Source organism: Dermacentor andersoni, chromosome 3, assembly GCF_023375885.2.
Source record: "Dermacentor andersoni chromosome 3, qqDerAnde1_hic_scaffold, whole genome shotgun sequence".
NCBI lineage: Eukaryota > Metazoa > Arthropoda > Arachnida > Ixodida > Ixodidae > Dermacentor > Dermacentor andersoni.
Genome location: NC_092816.1, coordinates 13,434,256 through 13,460,339, shown reverse-complemented (window position 1 = coordinate 13,460,339; position 26,084 = coordinate 13,434,256). Strand labels below are relative to the sequence as shown.

The 26,084-nt window shown below is 43.9% G+C and overlaps 1 protein-coding gene across 3 annotated transcripts in view; it reads right to left on the bottom strand.

Annotated features, from left to right (window-relative positions):
* Window positions 1-26,084, bottom strand: part of LOC126520913 (cellular tumor antigen p53-like) — a 102,051-nt gene that overhangs the window by 5,635 nt on the left and 70,332 nt on the right. For 2 of the 3 annotated variants that reach the window (XM_055065613.2, XM_050169739.3), the window contains 4 exons: window positions 15,830-15,922; window positions 15,207-15,302; window positions 8,944-9,037; window positions 1,853-1,957 (listed from right to left, as the gene is read on the bottom strand). In XM_055065613.2, the coding sequence (XP_054921588.1) occupies window positions 1,853-1,957; window positions 8,944-9,037; window positions 15,207-15,302; window positions 15,830-15,922 (388 nt within the window). The remainder of the gene's footprint in view (window positions 1-1,852; window positions 1,958-8,943; window positions 9,038-15,206; window positions 15,303-15,829; window positions 15,923-26,084) is intronic. The other variant, XM_050169740.3, reaches the window with a different exon arrangement.

Sequence of the window (26,084 nt, the reverse complement as noted above, 5' to 3'; positions counted from 1 at the left end):
CCATCCATGATCACGTTGATAGCGGCCGCGGTTTCGTCCGCAGTGGTTGCGGCAAACAGTAATTTCGTTTTTACTCAGTGCAAAGCTGTCGATCGGATGAAGAGCACCGTCGACATCGCGATGGATGGCAACCTGGTGACAATGGAGAAAAAATAATCGGGATGTGTGTATCTCTGAGAGTGAAAAGCTTATCTCTGATGAAGACGTGCGCTGCGGCCGCGTTGTAAAGGAAGTTGCGAGGCCTTCGCCGCTGCGAGAGCTAATCAGTTACGAGATGATGGGAATTGCTGATTCATTGAGCAAACTTGTTTGTTTATTCATTTTACACACATTTGTTTAGTGCTTTCTTGATACCCTCGATAATTCGACATTCGGTAAATTCGGCCATTTTTTTTTTCGGTCCCGTAAAATCTGAATTAACGTGCTTTTACTGTAGCAACTTGAAATGACACATACAGGGTGTGTGCATTTTGGCCAGCAGCTAGGCTACAGTCAAGCCAATGTGAAAACCATGCGCGATAACACCGATTGCAGAGTTGCGTATTCACAGTATACATATGTACTGTATTTTTGCACGTATAACCTGCACAAGAAATTAGCAAAATGTAACAGTAAAGTCAGGGTGCAAATTATCTGCAACTTTCGTCTTGACGTGTGGCTTTATGGCAGTGCGTGCTGCACTGATGTGACATCACACCTCAAGGCAAAGCTTTCCGCCTTTTTTTAAGTTTTACCATCTCCTAGGGAACTGCAACCTTGCAAGTTGGAGCCCCACTGCCCTCTTTGATGGTTATCTGTTCTCCTCCTTTTTTCGGACTGCCATTTTGTGTTTTTGATGGGTCCACAGTTGCTGAATATCTTACGCAGTTCCAGTGAAACAGAACTCAAATCATGAAAACTGCGCTCGTTTTGCATAATGGTTTTGGTCAACAACAACATAAAGGGTGCCTTTCGATTCTTCTCGTCTGCACTCGTGGGCACGCAACAAATTGCGAACGGCAACGATAGTGGCCATGTTTACACTGATACGTTAAAAGTGTACCTGCTTCCTATGCCGACACTTGTAATGCAGCTAAGATATTCGCCCAGCCTTAGCGGAAATGTGTCGTATTAGGATAGCAGTGAAAACAAATGCCTCAGTTTCCGAAGCATGCCCAGCATGTGTTTCTATGTCACTGGAAGCTAAGCGCGCCCTCTCCGTTTCTGTCCCCTCAAAGTGGACATGGCTACGTTATTGTCGCAAACTTGCTGATATTAACGATATTATTCATTACTGATACGGAAGAAACTCTTTCAATGCACGTAATGTACTCACGAGAAGAAAAATAATCGCGTTCGGCGCATTCGGCTTGCTCCGCCGGCCGCCATTTTTGTTTTGGTGTCCCGCACTGAGAGTGGCAGCCGCCTCCTTGTCATCCCGCGGCCAATGCGGGATGAAAAAAGGAAATGTTTCTTTTCGTGGGAAATTTAGCCCGCATAATGATCGCACCCCTGAATTTGCATCAATTTTTTTTACAAGAGGTGCAATCATTATGCGAGTAAATATGGTACTTTTCTGCTGCCCTGTCTGAGGCCCCTCACTTGCATTTCTTTTGCATAGACGATCACGATTTTTTTCTTTCCCGCCAATATCTGCATGTATGCTTATAAGAAAGGTATTTTAGCAACTGATACGAGGTCATTCTGAGGTTTGACTGTATATTGTCATAGATGCAATGCAGACCAATCTATAAGAGGAAAAGCTTTCTCTCTCTGTACTTTGGGGTATATCCTCGTTTGTTAATTGCATGCACAGCCACAAAAGTGGTCCAAGCAAGCACTGCGCCACAGCCAAGCCAGTTGATGGGCTCACCTGACTTGGAAACAGCTCCTCATCGTCATCGTCATAGTTGAGGCCACGTATGGCATTGATCAGGGCTGTTTCCTGCTGCTCCCTGAGCCGCAGTCGCTTGAGTGTCTTGAAAGAATTATGGACAATATAAGCAACAGTTAACATGACATGGCATAAATAACTTCTTGTGCATTCAGTTCTCTCCAAAGCAGCTTAATGTGATGGTTTGTGGGATGTTTATTTTTATTTTTTGCCAACTGCCATCTTCACTGTTATATACTACAGTACGCTAGGCAAATGGTCGCATTACACTGCTTAGGCCAGACATAAAAGACCATTTTATTTCAGTGTACCAGGCTAGGCAGTGATAAAAATGAAGTGGAGCTTGACAACTGATTAACAACCCGCATTTTGCATCTACCATGTAAATAGCGCAAATATCCGAAATCCCTTTATTTTTATAGGGGAGGAGGGGGGGGGGGGGGTGCTCTCAACTGAATAATGTGCATCGTTCTCAAGCAAGATGGCCCATAAAAGCAGCAACTTAATTTTCACTTTTAACGGAAAAATAATGCTCAATAACTCTAATTACGAAAAATGTTTAATTCCATTAACAAAGTAAATTCTGCTGCGCCACCACTATAGTCAAGTAAACCAATCAGTGTGACGAATGCTGAGAAATACTAAAAGAATAAAATGACTCCTTACAAACAAATACAGTGGCAATTTAGTGGTAAATGTGATGGAAATGCATTATCACTAACACCTCTTTGAAGTCCCAGATCAATAATTTACACACACACACACACACACACACACACACACACACACTGTTACGTTTCGCCTACAACGCGCGGTATAGCCGGCGCGGATGCAACGGACGCCGGAGCTTCGTTCAAAGCGGCGGACATTTTGGCCCGTTTGGAGCTCCCGCAGTCTCCCCGCCAAGCGCGTCCAGGCGTGTTTCAGTGCCACGTGTCTTCGTGTGTGCGCGTGTGTGTGTGCCCACGCTTGTCAAAGCGCGGCAGCCGGGGAGAGGAGCTCCCCAAGTGTGAAGCGAGGAGGTCTGATCGGCGCCCCACTGGCGGATGCGTCACTACACTCGTCTCAACCTGTCTCTCAGCGTGTCCGTGCCCAGTCACGTGCGCATCTGACGAGACGTTCCCTCTTGCCCTCGACTCCGAGACTATAAAAGCAGCTGCCCCCGGACGCCGGGAGAGAGGCTCAGATTTCTTCCGTTGAGTTACGTGCTCTCCCGTCTCTCCACTTCGGTCGACCTGACCGGCCGCTCTTTTGCGATGTTAGAATAAACAAGTTGTTCTGTTACCAGTCGACTCATGCTTTGCCGGGACCTTCGGATGCTTCCAGTTGTGCCCCAGGCCGCCAGGCCAACGCTACCCTTGGGGCTTGCGACCCATTTGTAATAACGGGCGTCAGCGCTGAGTTTGCAACAACTCGTGCCAGCGGTGCGATTCTAACAGCTGGTTGCCAGCGGTGAGATCGCGACAACGGAGGCCAGCAGCGAAGATATGCAGTTGACTGTATGCTGAGCAGCACAACGACCATCCGGGAGCAGTGCAACAAGCCCTGTGTGATGACTGGTTGCCTGCAGCGGAACGACTGCGCTGAGGTCTTGGCTGCGAGGTTTGGTGAGTGCGGGACTTTCTTCTTCTGAGTTTTGCCAGGCTTTTGTTAGTGTCAGAAACAGAGCTGGTAATTGTGGTTGTCGTTGCTGCCGGGTTAGTTTGCGGCAAGACAATAGAAGGCAGTAGAGAAAGCAGCATTCATAGCAGCCATGGATTTGAAGTCGTTGCGCAAACCGAAATTGCTGGAGCTTGCAAGAGAGTTGGGTCTGGATGTCTCAGACAAACTCAGAAAACCAGAACTGCTAAGGGCTATTCTTGAGTTAGAGGCTGAGGATGACGAGCTGTCGGAATGCCTTGAGACCATTGAGGAGAGGGAGACGGCAAAAAGACAGGAGCACGAACTTCAAGAGCAAAAAGAGAAACAGGAGCGCGAACTTAAAGAACAGAAAGAGAAAGATGAGCGCGAACGAAAAGAACAAAAAGAGAAAGAAAAGGAAGAGCGCGACCGTCAACACGCTTTGGAAATGAAGCGTCTCGAGGTAGAGATGGAACGCGCTCGTAATGGAAGTCAGGCACACGGTGCAGGAGAACGAGTATTGTTTAAAATGACTGACCTGATGCGGCCGTTTAAGCTTGGAGAGGACATTGGTTTGTTCCTGGTTAACTTTGAGCGAACGTGCGAGAAGCAGGGGTTCTCTCGGGAAACGTGGCCACAGCGCTTGCTCACTTTGTTACCCGGCGAGGCGGCCGACGTAGTCGCTCGCTTGAATAGAGAGGAGGCAGAGGATTTCGACAAATTGAAATCGAGTCTGCTAAAAAAGTACAGGCTGTCAGCGGAGGCGTTCCGTCGGAAGTTTCGGGAAAATGAGAAAGGCAGAAGTGAGTCATATACCGAGTTTGCCTACAGGCTAATGTCAAACATGCAGGAGTGGCTCAAAGAAGAGAAAGCGTTTGGTGACCACGAGAAAGTTCTGCAGTGTTTCGGGCTGGAACAGTTTTATAGTCGGTTACCTGAGAACGTGCGGTACTGGGTCTTGGATAGGCCAGACGTTAGTACGGTGGCTAGAGCCGCTGAGCTAGCCGAGGAGTTTGTGACGCGTCGGGCTCGCGGAGCTAAGGACGGTCAAAAGGGTGAATTTGGCTCTAAGTTTGAGAGGCCGAAGTTCACACCCATGAGAAAGCGGTTCGAGACGAGGCAAGCGCGCGTGTGTTATACGTGCCAGAAGCCGGGTCACTGTTCGGCGCAGTGTCCGACCGAACGTAAGGAGACGGCGGCAGCCGAAGCCGAACGCAGAAAGCGGTTCGAGACGAGGCAAGTGCGCGTGTGTTATACGTGTCAGAAGCCGGGTCACTTTTCGGCGCAGTGTCCAGAAACAAAAACAAAAGTCGTGTTTTTGTCATTATGCAGCACTGACGAGAACATGAAGCTTCTCGAGCCTTACATGCGAGACCTCCTCGTGAACGGGAAAGAGTGCCGAGTGCTTCGCGATTCCGCAGCTACGATGGATGTAGTTCACCCCTCCTACGTAGAACCCGATATGTTCACGGGCGAGTGCGCATGGATCAAGCAAGCCGTGGAAGCTCATAGCGTGTGTCTGCCCGTAGCAAAAGTGCTTATTGAAGGACCTTTCGGAGCACTTGAGACGGAGGCCGCAGTGTCATCTATGCTGCCCCCCCAGTACCCGTACCTATTTTCGAACAGGTCCGATCACCTCCTGCGCGAGAAGGGGCTTTTGTTTGGTGAGGCTAGCGTTCAGGCCTTAACCAGATCGAAGGTTCGGGAGCTCGCTGCAAAGGCGGTAGTTGCGGGGCCGACGTTGTCGTACGATGAGAAAGGGTCAGAGGCGCAGCAAGCTAATATTCAGAGCACGCCCGAACGGGATAAAATTGAGCCTGTAGCGTTAAAGGCACCAGATACTGGAGAGGAAATTTCCGACACGGGAAAGTTAGAAGAGCTGTCTCCAGATTTGCTCATCGCGCCTACGTCAGATGGACTTAACAGGTTGCTAAAAGTCAGCCGGGCGGCTTTGATAGCCGAGCAAAAGAAGGATGGCAGCCTAGAAAACATACGCTGCATTGTCAAGGAAGGTATCGCCAAGAAAAATGCTCGCTTTGTGGAAAGAGGTGGGGTCCTGTACCGAAAGTATCTAGACCGCAGAGGAGTTGAGTTCGATCAGCTGATCGTACCTCAGTGCTACCGTCAGGATCTGTTGCGCTTTTCGCATGGGGGTTCGTGGTCCGGACACCTAGGAGTTAAGAAAACTAAGGACCGTCTCTTGCAAGAGTACTATTGGCCAGGGTGTTTTCGGGACGCAGACCACTTTGTGAAGACATGCGACACCTGTCAGCGGGTGGGCAAACCAAAGGACAAATCGAGGGCGCCGTTGAAGTTGGTACCTATCATTACGGAGCCTTTTAGACGGCTCGTTATTGATACAGTGGGACCTCTGCCGGTAACAACCACGGGGTACAGACACAATTTGACTGTGATCTGCCCAGCGACAAAGTTCCCTGAAGCAGTGCCGCTTAAAGAACTAAGCTCAGTTGAGATAGTCAATGCACTACTGTCCATATTTGCGCGAGTTGGTTTTCCTGCGGAAATCCAATCAGATCAGGGCACAGTGTTTACTAGCGCTTTGACGACAGCCTTTCTCGAAAGGTGCGGGGTAAAGCTGTTACACAGCTCAGTGCACCACCCCCAGTCGAATTCCGTTGAGAAGCTCCACTCCGTCATGAAGCGCGTGTTGAGAGCATTGTGTTTTGAACATCAAACTGACTGCGAGCTGTGTCTGCCTGGGGTGATGTTTGCATTACGGACCGCGCCGCATGCGGCTACGGGGTTTTCGCCAGCTGCGCTAGTGTACGGTCGCTCGCTGCGATCTCCGCTTCGCATGCTTCGAGACGGATCACTGCCCTCTCCAATGGCTGCAGACCATCTCTTCCACAAATGGCCGCCTCCTGCGCTGGAGCCTCGCTTTGCAACAATATTCCTTTGAGGTGCGTTACAAAAAGGGGAGTCTCAACGGTAACGCCGATGGCTTAAGTCGAAGCCCCTAACGTGGGAATCAGCCTCAAAATTGTTTGTTACTGATGTTTTTCTTCCTGAGGCAGGATTTTTAACATATTGCTTTTGTGTAGTGTTTCAAAGTGATGATGTGCTTTCTAGTGCAATTTTCCAATTTGTGGACGTGTTCTGAGTGCTGCTAAACTACTGTAAGGAACTAGGCAGTAGTATAAAAGGGGAAAGAGCCTGGCAGGGCTTAGTGAGGGTTGTGCCGTGCTTGCTGACTGAGCGGTTGAGTTTCGGCGTAGTTCTAACGCTTGCCGGGAACGAGAACAAAAATGTCAACTCTCCCGAAGTCACTTTGCAGTGTCCTGGGTGAACCTGAACGAGAGAACGAGGCCTTCTCTGTGCGCTGCGCTCAAGAAACGCCGAAGGACGCCCGACTTCGGTTATGAGCATCATCGAGCGACATCCCTCCGGACAGCGGATGCAGTCCCCTGACCATCGGGATCTCCTTCCCCCGGCGGGGCGGTCTGTTACGTTTCGCCTACAACGCGCGGTATAGCCGGCGCGGATGCAACGGACGCCGGAGCTTCGTTCAAAGCGGCGGACATTTTGGCCCGTTCGGAGCTCCCGCAGTCTCCCCGCCAAGCGCGTCCAGGCGTGTTTCAGTGCCACGTGTCTTCGTGTGTGCGTGTGTGTGTGTGCCCACGCTTGTCAAAGCGCGGCAGCCGGGGAGAGGAGCTCCCCAAGTGTGAAGCGAGGAGGTCTGATCGGCGCCCCACTGGCGGATGCGTCACTACACTCGTCTCAACCTGTCTCTCAGCGTGTCCGTGCCCAGTCACGTGCGCATCTGACGAGACGTTCCCTCTTGCCCTCGACTCCGAGACTATAAAAGCAGCTGCCCCCGGACGCCGGGAGAGAGGCTCAGATTTCTTCCGTTGAGTTACGTGCTCTCCCGTCTCTCCACTTCGGTCGACCTGACCGGCCGCTCTTTTGCGATGTTAGAATAAACAAGTTGTTCTGTTACCAGTCGACTTATGCTTTGCCGGGACCTTCGGATGCTTCCAGTTGTGCCCCAGGCCGCCAGGCCAACGCTACCCTTGGGGCTTGCGACCCATTTGTAATAACGGGCGTCAGCGCTGAGTTTGCAACAACTCGTGCCAGCGGTGCGATTCTAACAACACACACACACACACACACACACACACACACACACACACACACACACACACACACACACACACTGTTCTAAGCTCTCTCATCCCCTCCCTACCTATACGAGATCAGCTTTCCCCACTTCACATACATACACTTTTTAGAGCGCAACTCTTAATGGCCCATCTCTGCGGCGAGCATCGGTGGCGCAACCGAGCAAACTAGCATAACGGGGAAGGATGAAAGACAAAAGCACAGTGCCGCCTGGTGCCACACACAATATATTCTGCGATGATCGCTGTGAGTGGCGCCAGAGTACAGCGTGGCGGCTGTTCACTGCTTTATCTTTCTTCGGTCACTGCTTTTCATCGGCTACCAAATGTTAAATGCTATCCCTCAACGCATGACGCACCTGCATGTATCAGAAGTTTCTCGAATGTTAACGATAGTTCTATCCGTTGGCTGTTGTCACTAAAGCTTTTTTTGTAATCTGATTGCATGCGCAACGCGAATTGTGCAGTACTTTCTAAAAGCCACATGGGCACCAGTGATTAACACTGGAACCTTTGACAAGTCATGTATAAAAGCCAATGTGCTTGACCCACGGATCAGATTTTCGACAATTGCCACTGTGCTTGAGTGTAATTTGTTTTGCAATGCTTCGCTCCGTTTGCAATGTGCCGCACATAACAGATTGTCTGCGCCAGCCAATAAATTGCGAAATCGAAACACGTACAGAGCTGTGCTCAAATTTTGCATTAGGAAGTATCGTAAGAGGCAGTGAATTTTTTTCCTCTTTGACACTCCTAATGCTAACACATTAATGAGGCCATTGGAAAGTTATTCTGCCAAAAGCCAAGCCTCATAGAGTATCTACAAACGTGATGGGAGTGCTGCCATCCTGGGCTGTTAACGTGGGTGTTTCCCAACTAACAACCAGTGCATAGTACTACAGTCAATTCATATGCATGAAAATTATTATCCAAACACATTCGGTGTTTCACGACTGTGTTAGCTGGAAACTACTGCGCACAAAACTGAGAAATCGTATCACAGCACAAGATGGTAGTACCCACGCACAGGAAATAAAATAATCTATAGAGAATATGCAAGATTCTATAAGTAGACTACCACATAAATTCAAGATGCCCTACACAACATGGCCAACCACATGCTTATCGCAGAGACTGAAAAAATGAAAAAGAGAGGGTGGGTGGCAGAAATGATGATGCTTGATCTTGCACTGGTGATTTGTTTTGCCTGTAAGAATCGTATGATCTTGTGGTCCAATGTGATGTGTGCAAAAGTGCTCTCAAGGAATTTCGCATATCCTCTATTCATGAGTAATACTGCAGTAATCACACCTTGAAGTTCATGAGTTTCAACCCATTCATGTCACGGATTCCCTTCTCCAGAAGAATGGGAAAGCAGGTGTGCAGGCCAAAGCTCTCAAGCCAGCTGTGGGAAGGAGAAAAGACAGCACTGCTGTGAAACCTCTTTGACAACGACAAAATCACAGTGGCAGAAGGACAAATTAATTGCTGCAGAAATGTTTTCATTTTTCTTCTCTTTTATTTTTCCTACAGGAGAAGCTTTAAATTTTTAACTACCAAATGTTTTCCAAGCATGACTATCGTAAATTTGTCTCTCAGCTCCTCCAGTTACACCACATGTTTTGTTTGATTTATGATGTCCTGACAGTTAACCCTTTGAGGGTCGATGTTTTTTATTGCAGATTCCAATACTTCTTAAGGACGTATTTCAAAAAAATTTACCATAATTTTTCTAGAGTGACCGTAAAGTGAGAAAAAAATATTTTGCGTTGGTATATATGTACTCTTCATTCATGAATAACAACAATAAAAAGGTAAATAAACTTATAAGAATTAAAAATTTGATGCATTGTTATACACATAGTTAAAGGCTTTGAAAATGCGCAGATGAGAATATTTCGCAAGAGTCAAATGTTCCTGCTCTTACACTATTATGTACATCCATAGCGTAATCGAACATCTTAGGTGCGCGCACTCAAGAAAACTGTCTGGTTGTGTGCCCGTCAAGAAAGCAAAACGTGTGACAAACTTCTGCTAATCTTCACCTTATCGTCAACCAGAAGCAATTAGTTTTCGCGAGTGTCAAAAAAAAAAAAAAAAAAAAAAAAAAAAGCAACAGAAATGCATGCACGGCGGCATCCGTCCTATGCGCGCCCCGGTGAGCACTAAACAAGCGAGAAACAAGCGGTCACCCTTTGAGCGAGATAGCCATCCATTTTGCAAGCGCAAGAAGCCCAAACCGCTCACGCAATAAACCCAAACCGCCACCCGCCTGTGCACATGCCAATGCGCAAGCGGTAGTATATAGACACGCAGGCGCAAACTAGCTCTAAAGCAAACCATGCAACGAAAACCGAGAGAGAGAGGTGTGCAAAAAATTTCCTGTATTCCCACATAGTGGCAGCTCATGACAGAAAAGAGAAAGTTAGGAAACTGGCGCACTTTTTAAATGTACAGACGGCGCCGTAAATATACGGCATCGACCATTTTTCATTTCATTTCATTCATTTCATTTATTGATACTGTGAATCCCGTCAGGGATTGTAACAGGAAGGGCTGTATGTTATACATAGGAACATGGTATAAGGTGTTACTTACTAAATCTTATACAATAAAACACTTGGGCATATAACAATTTGATTACGTGATTATACAAGAGAATAAATAGAACGGAGAGGTTATGACAAAGATAATTGCAGTTACAGAAACCAGTTACAAGGTCAGTATTGAGGTAATAACAGTCACGCAACTATCAAGGTTACAATAATGCCAACAAGAAAAGAAATGTAATGCATCTTTGCCGTAATTATAGTCAAGCACAAACACCGTTAAAATAACAAGGCAACAAGGAACTACGTAAATAATGTGAAGAATTATTGCTGCAATGCGTATAGTTGATCCGCAATCAGGGTACCAAACGTATCTAAGGATGAGCTGTCAGTGATACTTGTGCTAAGATTATTCCATTCGCGTGTCGCCCTTGGAAAAAAAGAGTATTTGAAAATATCAGTGCGGAATGGAAATTCGCTTAATTTGTGTGTGTGTTTACGACGAGTTATTCTATTCGATGACGTTGATATGTATTTCATAATAGGGAGTTTAAGTTGATTGTGTATTAACTGATACATGATTTTTAGTCTAGCAAGCTTGGCTCTGTTATGCATCGTTGGAAGTTCTGCCCGTTTCAGTAATGATGTTGGTGAGTCTGTGATGGAGTGTTTATTATATATGTATCTCAGCGCTTTTCGCTGTACCCCTTCAAGTTTTTTAATCAGTTTGTTAGTAAACGGGAACCAAACGGTGTTGGCGTACTCTAGAACTGGTCTTATGAGTGTTTTATATGCGAGTAACTTTGTTTCAGGTGGTGCTAGTTTAAGGCGTCGGTTAATGAAGAATAGCTGTCTTATTGCGGTTGATGTGATATTGTTAACGTGAGAATCCCACCTGAAGTCAGATGTTAGTGTCACACCAAGGTACTTATGCTCATGAACAGATGCAAGAGGAATGTTGTTAAGGGTGTACTGGAAGGCTGATGTATGTTTTTTTCTGGTTATAGATAATAGAACGGACTTTTTTAGATTGATATCCATCTGCCAGTCCTTGCACCACTGGGAAACTGCTGTTATGGCGTTATTTAAAGTTCTATGGTCATGGAGGCAGTTAATTTCCTGGAAAAGAACGCAGTCATCTGCAAAAAGTTTGATATTCTGTGAAGCACATGCGGGTAAGTCATTAATAAAGATTAAGAATAATACTGGGGCTAAGACACTTCCTTGGGGTACTCCTGATGTAACGTTAGTTGTCGCGGACCTCTCGTTGTTAATTTCAACAAATTGTGTGCGATTACTAAGATAGTTTTTGATCCAATCAAGGATAGGGCTGCTTCCCAAAGTTAGTTCTAACTTTGCAAGAAGTTTAGTGTGTGACACGTGGTCAAATGCCTTCGAGAAGTCTAAAAATATGAGGTCTATTTGTTTCTGGTTATCAATGCTCTTGGATATGTCATGTGTTAATTCAATTAATTGCGTAATAGTAGAAAGGCCTTTACGAAAGCCACGCTGACAAGGGGTTAAGATATCATTTACTTCTAGATAAACATTTACGTGTTTTAAAATAATATGTTCTAATAACTTGCATACTGTACTGGTTAATGATATGGGTCTGTAGTTTGAAGGATCAGATTTATTTCCTGATTTGTGTATTGGTGTTATTTTGGCAGTTTTCCATTCCGTAGGAAGGGTGCAAGTGGATAATGATTTGTTAAAAAGGAGGATTAGGAATTTTGCCATCCACTCGGCATATCGATGAAGGAATATGTTAGGGATGTTATCTGGCCCTGGTCCTTTTTTTGTGTCGAGATTTAGTAAAAGATTTAGTACTCCTGTTTCTGTTATAGTTAATGGTTCCATCTTCACACTAGTGCCGGAGGTTATTCCTGGTAGTTCTCCGTTATCAGATGTAAAAATAGAGCAGAAATAATTATTCAAAGAAGTCGCAGCGTTTTTGTTATCCGCAGGAGATGTCATTCTTTCGTCTCGTTTTTTAGGGTTTAAATAACGCCAGAATTTTTCGGGAGCATTCTTTATAAAGTTAGGAAGTGTGTTTGTAAAGTAGTGTGATTTGGCCTTCTTAATTTTTGTTTTCAAATCGTCCACGGCGTAAGTTAATTGTTGAGCAGTTCGTTGTGAGAGATGGGATTTTTTATTTATTCTGATTCGGCGAACTTTCCTTTTTGCATGAATAACGGTTCGAGTTATCCAGGGATTATGTTTATGAGTTTTCTTAGTTTTCAAGGGGACGTAGTTACTGATGCAATATGACACAACGGACTTAAATTCGTGCCATAAAATTTCTATGTCTGTGTTTCCATCATGTGCGAGTTGTTTGAATGACGATAGTTGAAATGACAGTGTATCAATGATGCTTGTATCATCAGCTCTGTTGTAGTCTTTGTACGTTTTTGTTGGTTGTGAAGAGGGTAGCGAATCTTGATACGGCACCTCACACAATACTAGTTTGTGATCCGACAAGCCCGTTGAGTCTTCGAATTTAGCGTTATGGGTGGGGAAATGATTGCTTAAAAATACTAGGTCTAAAATGTTAGAACTGGATCCTTGTACACGCGTAGGTTCAGTTCTTATCTGGGTTAGGTTAAAAGAGAGCATAATGTCGAAAAGAATATCTGCGCAAGGTGAACGGTGATGCAGTGTGTGCCAGTTGATATCAGGGAGATTAAAGTCGCCTAGTAATATGAGCTTGGTGCCCTTCACATGCTGCTGCATATACACGTGCAATGATTGCAACACATTCAAATCAGTAGAAGGACTACGGTAAATGCATCCAACAATGAAGGTGGTAGTGGCAAAGCAAAGTTTGCAAAATACAGCTTCAACACCCTCAACGTCAGGCAACTTAACGTGCGGAATTTCCTTTTTTATCAAAATAGCAACGCCACCGCCTCGTGTTGGCCGATCTTTGCGAATAATGACGTAGTTTGGGGGAGTAATTTCGAAGTCTTTGACGTCTTTGGTTAGCCAAGTCTCTGTTATGCCTATAAATTTCGGTTTGAAAGCTATTAACATTGATTCGAGGGGTCCGAGCTTACTACTAACACTACTACTTGTCTGCGGCGGCATATATTTACGTCATCGACCCTCAAAGGGTTAAGTTCCAAAACTTTGAAAGCTATATCCTCCATCACCTATGAAGGCGCACTCACTTTGCACAAGAAAACATCAATAATAAAGCTTCACTGCAGTGACAGGGACTCGCCAATGTCACAAAGCTTCTTCTAACTATCCCATCAATGTGCTCAACAACCACGTAACTATGCAGTGCCAATGGTAGGACTGCCCACCAAGAAGTCTTAGTGGTCACACATACTTTGATCTGCTGCAGTGGCTATGGCATCCTGCTGCTGTGCACATAAAGTTTTGGGTTCAATTCCCAGCCGAAACAGTTGCATTCCAATGGGATTGGAATGGAAAGACACTTGTGTGCAATGCCCTTTAAGTGCACATTAAAGAACCCCAAGTGGTCAAAATCAATACGCGGCCCTCCACTATGGCATCACCTATAATTAGAGGTAGGCAATTACCAGTTTTTTCGTACAAGGATCGAATACGAGTAGCAAGCATCAAATATCAAATAGAATATCAAATAGAGAAATGCGGAGGCATATATTTACAAAAGGAATGTTTATGTCAATGTAATTAGGTACCACACCTGTACTGACTCATGCAAAAAAAGACAGCCGACTATTAGGGACAAAAGATCAGTTTTAAACACAAGATCACTAATTTTCATTAAGGAGACGGTACGAATAGCTCCTCAACCAGAGCCTGGTTGCAAACAAGCTTTCCAAGAATGAACTGCTGTATGACTAGCTTACTAAGAACGTTAGATAAATGGCCTCATCGCTAGTTTTAGGAGGAGTTTCTGTATCCTGTTCATTACTGTTTCGAATGGAGTTATCCTGAGTTTTCTCGGTACTGTACAGGTCAGTATAGAATTCTTCCGCTTCTTTTACTATACCTTTGAGATTGCTGATGATATTACCCTGCTTATCTTTCAGTGCATACATTTTGGTTTGTCCTACGCCAAGTTTCCTTCTGACTGATTTCAGGCTGAGTTCATTTTTTACGGCTTCTTGTCTTTCTCCCATTATAGTTTCGAATATTACTTATTTTCGCCTTGTTGATCAGTTTTGACAGTTCTGTGAATTCCATCTTATCTCTTGAGTTGGACACTTGCATTCTTTGTCCTTTCTTTATTAGGTCCTTTGTTACTTGGGAGAGCTTGCCTACTGGTTGCCTTGGTACCTTACCTCCCACTTCAATTGCTGCCTCTGAAGCCCAGCCTATTTACGGTTTCATTCATTACCTTTATGTCATCTACATCTCTCTCTTCTAAGCCTGCATATTTATTTGCAAGTACCAGCCTGAATTTGTCTGCTTTCACCTCTACTGCATCTACGTTGGCCCGTTCCTTCTTGACCAATTATGCTCTTTATGTCTTCGAACTGAGGTGAATCCTAACCCTCACTTAGTACTGCATTTTATGCTGGTGCAGTGCTTGGTTAACAACGCCAAGAATAACGCAAGGGTGCCAGAAGGTGTGGCAATGAAACAACCTTTCTACCAGCTAGCAGAAATTAAACTTTGTTTCTGAAATCTTTGGGGTGTGACAGCTCCTGTGACAATCTCGTACAGAGTGGTTTTGTTTTCCACGGCCAGATTCAAATTAACAAAATCTGAATAGCGATGGGACACCCACTGCCCGAGAACCAACAGCAGAATTCGTAAATACATCATTAGTGGCAAATGCAGTAAACATTAAATAATAAATGCAATAAGATGAGAAAATGTGCTGTCGTTCATTTTTTCTTCAATTGGACCACGGACCATGGTTGCTCAAACAGGGGTGCAGCAACTGTGTTGTGAGTAGTGTTGCGGTGTATCACAACTGGCCCCAGTACCTGGACCCTATTTAATCAACAGGCACACCACTATTCACTTTTACTTAAGATTGTAGTTCTCACTCCTAGGTAGTGGTTTAAAATCTACTCTGCTCACCACTGAAGAGCACCAGGTCCTGATGTAATGTCAGTGCTGTCTTCCACTTTCATGCCAGCAAGCTGGGCCGCTGCACTGGTAGGAGACGTGGAACTGCTAGAAAGGTAACCGAAGTGGACAAGAGCAAAGAGGCCTACTTAACACTGGAAGGTGCAGCTACACCCATTGTCATTATCAAGGTGTGAAAAGTGCTGTCACAGGTAAGAATACAGTAAACTCCTTAGGAATAGGAAGCATTTTTTCCTTTATTATTATCAGAAGCCTGGATTAAGCAAAATTAAGAAAAGAACATATTTTGCATATAAGAAGATTTAAACACCAAAGCATATTTTCTATTTCTTCTGCAATGCTGGGTATGGGTGAAATCTTTGCAAGACAGGCAAAGAGTCATCACGTGCCGATAAGAGTGCAGTCAAATGATTTGGCCCCACAAAAAGTTTTAAAGGCATATTAAAATAAAACGCTATTTTTGCTCAACCGCTCTATCGGGAATTTCTGTATGTGGTTAGCAGCAAAGACTGTATATAAAGGGGAAAGTGAGATCCCAGCTTTTCCCTTCTTGAACTTTATGCCAACACACCTTTGTTCTAACTATGGAAATTCATGCAAGGTTCTCTACGTACCAGCCAGGATGTGCTGTAGCATCCAGCTTATTGATGATAGTCTGAGCAGATGACACGGGTGGTGAACAGCTGTCTCCACTGCCTTCACTGCCCCTGCATTGTTTACAGTTCAGAGCAACGTGTACCACTGTAGCAAGTATCTCAAGGAGCAAAGATGGCTGCTTCCTTTGACAGATAATGCTTAGACTGATCAGAGAGAGAACACAGTGTAACCTTCCAATAAAGGCTGATGATGAGCACGGTCATATTACAATTTTAGCAATGGTACTAGAGATATTATTGGGCATTCCAGTGAAACCTGCTATGCTGCGGCAGAAGAAAATCTAGTAATAATTTTTTTTGAAATAAAGAACTAAAAGAAAGATAATTATTGCTTTGTCGCTCTTAACCCTTTCACGGACAGTGGGAAGCATACTTCCCACCTGCAATATGTGTGTTAAAGCTGTGGAACGCATTACTCTCACCCCAGGAATGTATTGGGATCTTCCATAAGCTTTGAAAGAAAAAGAGAGAGAGTGGGAGAGAGAAAGAACTGGTGGCCTCTTTCGGCCTAAAAAATATATCTACACCATTTCTCATGCTATTTGCCAATCTCAGCAATGCTGTCTGACTGTTTTGTGCGAATAGCAGCTCCAGAAATTGTGCAATAGCTTTGAAAAATTTTTTTTACATTTTTATCCTGAATGCTTTTCACCAACGTATGTCTGCAAATTTACCCAAAAGAAATCGTGAAATTCTTAGAAGGAAGTTTTGCAACAATGCCTTGCAAAAGATCTGCATAAGTAGATCCTGCATCGCATAAGCAAAATTCGCCCGAGAAAGTGGGAAGCTGGGTGCTAATCCTAGCGAGTATCAGCCATGCATGCAAGGCTCCGCAACAAAAAAAAGGAGACATTCAACCACATTGCATCAAATGCCACTTTAGTTCATCTTACACTTTTGCTCAAAACTTTCTGACGGCCACAATTGTCTTAAGCATTACTTGACACCATGGAGAAACCAGAGCTCACTTGTCAAGTGCGGTATAACTGTAGCTACATTTTGTTTGCTAAAGTACATCTTCCTGCTGATTCCGAAAATCTTTTACAAGCATGCCACAAAATTGCAACAGCTACAGTTGACAGTCTCTTTCTCCTTGCCTACATTTGTCAAGTAAGAAACGCAGAAAAATTCAGTACTAAGTGGCATTATTTAATGTTTCCATCTGCCCCATTTAACGTTCACCGTCTAAACATACAAATGCTATAGACAGATTATACTAAGCCTAGTTGGCCCACATGTTCTGAAAGTATGCTCACAAGCTGACAAAAGGCAGCATTACAGTTTTGTAGCACTGTAAGCAGGTCACTTCCATTATTTTGTTATCCTTCATTAAAAAACAGTGGTTAGCACATTTATATGTTTTTTTCTATTCACATGAATTTTGTTTCTATATAAGGTGTTTGGACATGCCATTATGAATTTTAGCAGAAATATACCTTTGATGAAGATAATATCGAATTCGAGGTTTCATCACCTCTTTCCTGCTTTTGGAAGCATAAATGTGCGACAGCAGAGTAAAATTGCATAAAATAACCCCTTAGAGAAAAACCAAAAAGCATTTATTTCTGGTCACAAACAACACAGGATACAAAAATAGAACAAGAGATCACAGGTTCAAGAGAACCATTGCCTGTAAGAGGCAAGGCAGTGAAAAGTGTCATTCTAACATAAACACTTCTGAGTAAGGCACTAAGCAACATCAGGGGTGGGACTGCCCAAAGTCATTTTGGAGCAATTCTTGCAGGAAATAAAATTGCTTTTTGAAGCACTTCGCAGCAGAAAAAATTGCCTTTTGGAGCAGCTTGGAGCAGACTAAATTTCCTTTTGAAGCAGTTTGGAGCAGGCCAATCTGAATTTTGGTGGAATAAGGCAACACAGAATATGGCAGCACACTTTCAAACGACGACGAAACAGAATAAACCAACAAGAGAGATGTACTGCAACTTTCTTAAGCTGAATTTCTTAAGCAATGTCCTAAGCTGAATTTTCAAGCAGATTATGCTGATACTGACACAGTCTAGTGTACGCAAATTTAGGTAACAGCACCTGTACATTTTTAATTAGTGTTAGCAATCACAAAAAAATGCACTGCAACAGTTGAGTCTGAAATTTCTAATAGCCCAAGACAAATACATTTTTCTTTAATGTCTCGACAGTGTGGGTGAAGTGCCTGGAAAAGTGCTTCACCAACAGACCATATGGAGAAGTCAAAGTTATGAGATACTGTGGTTTATTATTGCGATAGGAATTATATGGACACTCCAGACACATTTATGCCCATGTCGTCGCCGTCGCCAAGATGTTCCGTATAAAGTCCAAGGGTGATAACATCATTGCCGTGCACTATATGCCGCATATGTGAGTAAAAGCGTGTGAGGGTGGGCCAACAATGGCGGCTCAATCTTGCGTGCACAAGGGAGGAAAGTGGGCAGAAAGCACTGTCTTTCGTCGCGTGCAAGGCAGTGGGGGAGGGAAGGAGGGAGGCATTTTACTCTGACGGCTACCGAGTATGGCCTGGCTGTATGGGCCCTATCTTGACAGCGATCTGCGATGGGGTCAGAGTGGGTCGAGTGCTGATAGCTCTTCGTGTGCGCCGAGTTTTTGCTGCTTAGTTCGTGTTGAAGCAAGAGGCAGCACCAAAGTCAATTCGCCTACTGCTGCTGTCGTGGTTCCCGACTACAGCGTTTAGACAGCGAGTGCACGTGGTGATGAAGTGAGATGTGTTCACATTTGCTTGTGCGCACAACAACATGCTTGTTAATTTAGTTAGTAACCGAATGATCACAAGTTTGTATGACAGCTAAAACTACTATCCTTACTTCATATAACTGTCTGCTAATATGCTATTGCAATCGATGCATTGCGTTTAGGGCGAAACTACAACTTTTATGAAAGCCATTCTTAAGTAATAGACCAGGACGATTCCAAAGCCCCTAATGCTTAACTTTCTGGTATAGTGTAAAAGTATTCCAATCTGTTTTTATTCCAAATCCACCATTATCCCTCTGTGATAGGTCAAAATGGCTCAGGCCTCACCCATAGCATAAAAACAGATTGGAATAGTTTTACGTTATACAGGCCCTGGGGATAGAGATGCCAACACGTTGAACCCACTGCAGTGTGCACCTCCCCAATACTTAGTTCGCTCACAGTGCCCTCAGCCTACTTTTCGTTTTGTGCCTCAGCTAGGGAGCCCCACACTGCTCGGCTTGCTCAACCGTGCTCTAATACACTCTAAATACAGCCGCCCTGGCCATTCCTACAGCAGCGAAGACAGCCAGGAGTGCCGCGTACGTGCCAATGATTTCCCGGAAGCGCCGAAAAGTCCAGTGTTATAAGCGCCAAAAATTACAAGAAACTGTGCGGGAGGCGCTATCGCACAGTGTGCAGAATGTGAATGGCTGCACTATTTTCGAAGAACGAATTGACTCGCTGTTCCTGGCCACTGCTGGAGCACACACACCGAAGCCGTTCTGTTGCAGCATGGTGCAATTTTGGTCAATTTTCTGTGTTTGGCACAGTATGGCGCAAGAAATTGCATTTTTATCAAAATGGCACAACTGGTGCAGCAGTCTCACCCCTGAATATGCACATTTAAAGGCAGCTAGAACTGACGATGCCACATTACACACCCAAAACATGTATATATTTGCCAAGGTAATTCCTTGAGCAACAACTATTAACTCTAATTACACCCTTGCACAATGCTTAAAAAACAATTTCGCTCTGGGTGCGTAGTTTGGATAGAGAGGAAATAAGAAAGGCACAGTGGCATAATGATACAATGTACACACTTCGCCATTTCTGCACAGGCCCCAACAAGCATAGCAAATATCCTGTGCATGAATGCAATAGAACCGAAGGCTTGCTTTTGCAACTGGATCATACATAGCGTGTGCTACAGAGCAGAAGACTGATCCATAGCAAAATATTGAAAACAAACACATAATGCAATGCATTTCTTTTCTTTTGTGAGCATGATGTGCAACTTGGAATAGGAATGAATGCCACCTTGATATCCATCGCCACCTTGAAAACAGCTTTTGCAACATCATAAATTTTGACAGTGTCTGTCTGCTTGGGCCTAGTTAATATGTGATCGCTAAATACGAACTACATCATATTCTAAAGGAGTCAAAAACCAAACTTGGCAAGTTTCAAAAAATCTTGCTGACCCACAAGAGCCGAAATGCGAGAAAACACTTTATCATCCGTGACATCACACTGATGCACTGGTCCTGGGGCACGGGCGCAAAATACAAAAATGAAATTTTTACCATGATTTTCTCACCTAATAATCAACCTATTAGTATTACGAAATTAACAAAACCAGAGCTCTTCAAGAATACTTTTATCTAAACTGATTGATTGTTTCTCACTAGTGTCCCTTTAAGTGTAAAATGTTTGACCTGACTAGCTGTCAAAATAAATGAGTAAGCTCTTGTCAATGTCAGAAAATAAAATGTGAACCTCCCCCATGACTGTAACAAACATTTGCGTTACTTTAGGGGTAACAAACACTTGCTAATTCACCATACCTAGCTGCATGCTAGTAATTAAACAATCTCAGAAACATCAACTAGCATTTCACACTTTCTTTTCACACTAAGCATGTCGGGTTCTTGGATGCAGTGGTTGGTACTCCTGTGAGATACAAAAACCCCACAAGCATGCACTGCCTGCAGAAAACAACAGGTGTGGCCAATCAGGGGCAATATTCTTGACTGGCCAATTTTAGCATTACTTTCACTCTTGGGTGATGTGGCATCTGGCACAATGCTTTATTGAATTGACATACAAGCTGATAGCTAAGTCAATCAACATCCACTGAAAGTGGTTTCCCCTAAAGAGATAAATCCAATCGCACCAGTTATTTGACCTACATTCAGCACAAGGTGTTCAATCTCTTCTGCATTGCATGCATCACACACTACTGTTCAATACACTGGTTATGTCGTGACGGACATCATAGCCACCAACCAACTTTTTCATGATCAAAGCAGCCACAAGAGAATGACACTGCATGCATTGTGCAGCCGCAACTGTCCCAAGTTTTGCTTGGATTCTCCCAACAACTTTTACGCACTGCATCAACTGAATGAGTTAAAGAAAGAACTGTATGCACGTGTGACAGAATTATTATCTATATCAATATTTCTTAATGTGCACTTTGTCAATTCAATAACACGGCCATTCAAATATTTTGGATATTCTTTCCATTCCCTCGAAATGCAGATTACAAAGCTTTATTTATTTTCACTGTTAATGGCATTATTTTTGCAGCGAGAAGCACTGAAGTGCAGAAAGAAAAATAATGGTGGGTTAGAGAAAGAAAGACAAACACAGCCAACTCGCCCAAATGGCTATTCTTATCTTTCACTGTTAAAGGGGTCCTAAAACTCCCCTTGGCCTTGGCGAAAAAATGCAGTCCACAGATAGCGCACTCATTTGTGAAGATTTCAGATAAACTTTGCAGTCATGTGTGGCACATGGAGCTCGCAAGCGGAGTGCGAAGTCGCCTTTCTCTTTGAAGAAGGCATTGAAGAACAGGCTGGAGCACCACGAAGGGGATCGTACGCGACCTTTGATTGCCATAACTCCGCTTCTGCTGAATGCACGCAATACTTCTTTGCAGCAAAGTTATTTCTGAAATAGTCTATTTTACCTTAAAGAAAGTAATTATTAAAAATAAAAGAAAGACGGAGAGGGGGCCGCAAGTAAAAGGGCTGCATTTTTTAGTCATCCATTTCAATTTGCATTCCTTTTGACCTTTGTCATTGGCTTGAACGCTGAAGAACGCTGAGCAGCTGATCCTTGTGATGGCGAGCTGAGCCAATAGATAGACTGTTAGAAAATACGGCCCCAGATTAAGAACATGATTTTGTTTCATCTTTTGAAGTTAACGCTTGTGCTGCATTCTGTTTATATAAGCCCCTTACAGATTTGATACCAACAAGGTGAAAGCTCAACTATGGCTCAGACAATGTTAGCAAAGTCTACTTCCCATCACAAATTCTTGTCAGCTCATGTCACTACAATACCAAACCGTTTTATCAACATTTTAATAAAAAAAAAAACCAACTGCCACTTCATCAGCCATTCCTTTATATTAATGCAATGAATAGCAATGCTTTCCAGGTTCATTCCATAATTCTATTCATTGTAGTCTTCTCTAAAACAGCTTTTCAGGTTCATGGAGACACTAATGGTATTGAAAACAGGAAGATTTGTAACTTAGCTAATTACAGAATTTTCACCAGCAGGAAAGCAACAGTGCATCAGAACAAACAGTGAATCTTTGTTTTGATTCCTCTTGAACTCATAAGGCACTACGGCGGTAACAACTAAGAATAACAGTCGATTCTTGCAAACAGGTACACAACCGAGATAACGTGTTGATAATATAAACTATGCGTGTCCACTCACTTGATTTGCTTCTGTTTAACTATGCCCATATAGTAAAACGTTATAATAATGTTGGCAAATGACAAAAGGTGAGCAAAACCAACTAATTTTCCTCAAATACCTGAGGAAATCTCAGCAATAAAAATTTCCAAAATTCTTCAATGAACTTCTGATCTAAATGCAAATGAAGTTGATCAGTCCTTACACGTCAGGCTCCCTATGACGATGTACCTGAAGGTCATAAATGCTCAAGCACTGGAGTCAATAGTGTTCACTTCAAGGATTGAGCATACATCATTAGAAGCAAAAGTAAAGCAAATAAAACATGGGAGATAAGCACCCCAGCTTCACACACAGTCAATGCCTCGAAATCACTTTTTATTGTTTTTAGCATTTGTCTGTACCTGTGAGGCATAAGAAAAGCATACAGCACAGTCAGTCACAAAACCTAGAATAAATTGCACATTCTTTAACACCTGGCTTTTTAACCCTTTCAGAGTCAATGACATAAATATACGGCAGAATCTGTATGTTTAAAAAGCACGCTAATTTCCAAACTTTTCTTTCCTGGCATGTGCTGCCACTATGCCTCTCGGTTTTCGTTGCATGGTTTGTTTTAGAGCTAGTTTGCTCCGGCGCATCTATATACTACCACTCGCGCATTGGCGCGTGTGCGGGCAGGTGGCGGTTTGGGTTTTGTTCCGCAGGCGGTTTTGGCTTCTTGCGTTTGCAAAACTGATGGCTATCTCGTTACTAATCGCTCAAAGGGTGACTGCCTGTTTCTCACTCGTTTAGTGCTCATAGGGGTACGCATAGGAAGGAAGCTGCCGTGCATGCTTTTCCTTTTCTTTTCTTATTATTTTTTTTTAATTGAGACTTAAAAAGTTAATTAAACGAAAGTTAAACGAAAGTTAATTGTCTCTGGTTGGCGATAAGATGAAGATTAGCAGAAGTTTGTCACACGTATTGCTTTTTTGACAGGCATACAACCACACAGTCTTCTTGAGTGCGCTCATCTACGCAGTTAGATTACGCTATGGACGTAAATATTAGTGTAAGAGCAGGAACATTTGACACTTGCGAAATATTCTTGTGTGCGCATTTTTTAAGCCTTGAACTACATGTATAACAATGCATCAAATTTTTAATTCTCATTAATTTATTTCCTTTTCTTATTGTTGTTATTCATGAATAAACAGTACATATATACCAACGCAAAATATTTTTTCTCACTTTACGATACCCTAGAAAAATTACGGTAAATTTTTTTCGAAATAGGCCCTTCAGAAGAATTGGAAACTGCAATAAAAAAAAATCGACCCTGGGCTGTCGCATATGGCAAAAGAAAATCGACCCTGAAAGGGTTAAAAAACGGGAGGAGTTCGAAAGACCCACAGCTAAAGACTATAAAGCTATGCTTTGCGAAATTTTTTGCTAAAAAGGCCATACAAATATGTAGAAACATCCGCAAATACTGTATACATATTAAAGAGATCAGGCTGTTTCTGCATAAAGCCATCCATGCTTTAATAAACCTTTTTGCAAAGACTAAAAAATGTCATGCTCACAGTGCCATTGCATACTGAGTGCCCTATGGCCAGATGTACATTGCAAGTCCCTAGTCTTTTCTCATGGGCATTTTTTTCAACCAGTGCACAGAAAACAAATAAAAGGGAAAAAAAAGCAATAGAACTGCAGTCTCTTCATGTCCCACACATGGCACGTCAACCTGGCAACAGCCCAGCATCTTTTACACTAACAACAACGACAACAACAAACCCATTTGGTGAAAATAAGGAATGCATGAAATAAATGGGGAAACAAAAGCTGTGTGTGTGGGGAGGTACAATGGTGAAAATTTCCAAGGTCAGAGGCATGACAATTTGTGACCAAGCATGAACAGCAGCTACACAGGTGAATCGTCTCAAAGAGGCAGTTAACCAGTCAGTAACATCGAAAAACTAAAGCAACATTGCATGCACTTGCTGCAGTGACTAACAAAGCACACACCCAAAAAAAAAAAAAAGGAACAAGGGAGGGAGGAGACAATGAACATGGCAAAGAATGTCGCAATATGAAGCTTTGGTTAATAAAGGAAAGAAGTTAAAGAAAAAAACTGCCAGGAGGCAAGGTAAAGGAAGCAGCGAGCGGCGAGGGCAACCAAATCACTCCTGGGATTCGCCTGAGCTGATACTCTCCTTCGGCTCCAATTTTATTGACATGTGCTTATCACCGTACACATCACGGAGAATGCGCCTGAAAAACAGAAGGGGCAGAACAAGGAAGGCCAGGTAAGAAGGTGATATCTATCAATTAGGTCCTACCAGCAATTTTGTATGCTGTTTAACATGAAGCCCCCTTGAAGTCGAGGGTTAGACGGAAGCCAGTCTGGTCGGGATGAAACATGAAGCAATAAAACGACGGTCACCGAGTGACCAACAAAAGAAGTGCTAAAAATGAATAAATCTTAAGATGTTTCGGCTTCACTACGGAAGCCTTGTTCACAATGGGTTGAAGGAAAGTTCTTGGAAGCTTATGTATTCTTCAGCACGTGACGTAAGCAGCGCGTGTACGACGGGGGAGGGTTTCCTCACTTCGATTGAGCATGCGACACCTTTTCTGCATCTCCAGCAATTCCAGATACAACCGCAATTTCAGGTTTCTTTCTGGCTGATAATTCCCGAGCTTTCACAATCAATCTTGTGGCCCGTTGCATTCGTGTGCTCGGCAAGGGCATTCGAAACTGTTCGTTTCATTTCAACATCATTCTGATGCTGCCTCAGTCTGTCTAACGTTGCCCGATTCACCGATGTATGCGTAATTGCGATCTGCGCAGGGTATGTTGTAGACTACGCCAGAAAACGATTCCCTCGGAAGCCTGTGCTTACCGCCCACGAGTGTGCGCCTCAGCATACACACAGGCCTGTGTGCCACCTCAGTCATAACTACACAGAACATGAAACACGGTTTCGCTTATCCCAGGAACGTAGGGTATGGCAGTACGCTTTCTTGGCCGAGGATTAGCTGGTCAGACGAAATTGACCAGGTGGCGTTCCACAGCACTCAAAAGAGACGTGGGATAGCTGCTTGCCGAAAGATTGCCTTGCACGTGGTCCAAGTCAGTGAAATGACCTTCTGCTGTGGTGCAAATGTGGTTCGCACGGTTGAACAGGGAGGCAGTAACCAACCTTTTGTGAGCGTCAGGATGAACGGATTGAAAGTTTAGGTAGCGGCCAGTGTGAGTGTAGTTATGGTATACGCTAAACAAAAGCGACCCATCTCGTCTGTTGGCAAGCACGTCCAAAAATGGGAGTCTGCCGTCGACCTCCGTTTCAACTGTGAATTGGATGGCCCTTTCTTGACTGTTCAGGTGAGCAGGGAACAAAGCCAAAGGGCTGCGCCAAGTCACGCAAAAAAACAGTTGTCCACATAACGCAGAAAAACTTTTGGCCTAGGACTGCAGGACGCAAGAGCACAACTTTTCAGTCATTCCATCGTAAGACTGGCAGCAGTAACAGATACAGAGGCACCCATTGCTGTACCGTGGACTTGCCTTTAGAAGATCTTGTCGAAGCAGAAGTACGTGCTTCCAAGGTGAAAGCAGAGGAGCCTCTTGAAGTCTGGAACGTCAATGGGCGACCTGTCTGGCAAAGTCCTGTCAGATTCTAGAGCAGAAGTGCATGCTTCCACAGCCATGTCAGTCGAAATTGAGGTAAACAGCGACACCATGTCGAAAGAAACTATCACGTCGTCGTCTAAAGACACGTCACAAACTTTTTCAATAAATTTGCAAGAGTTGCACAGATGC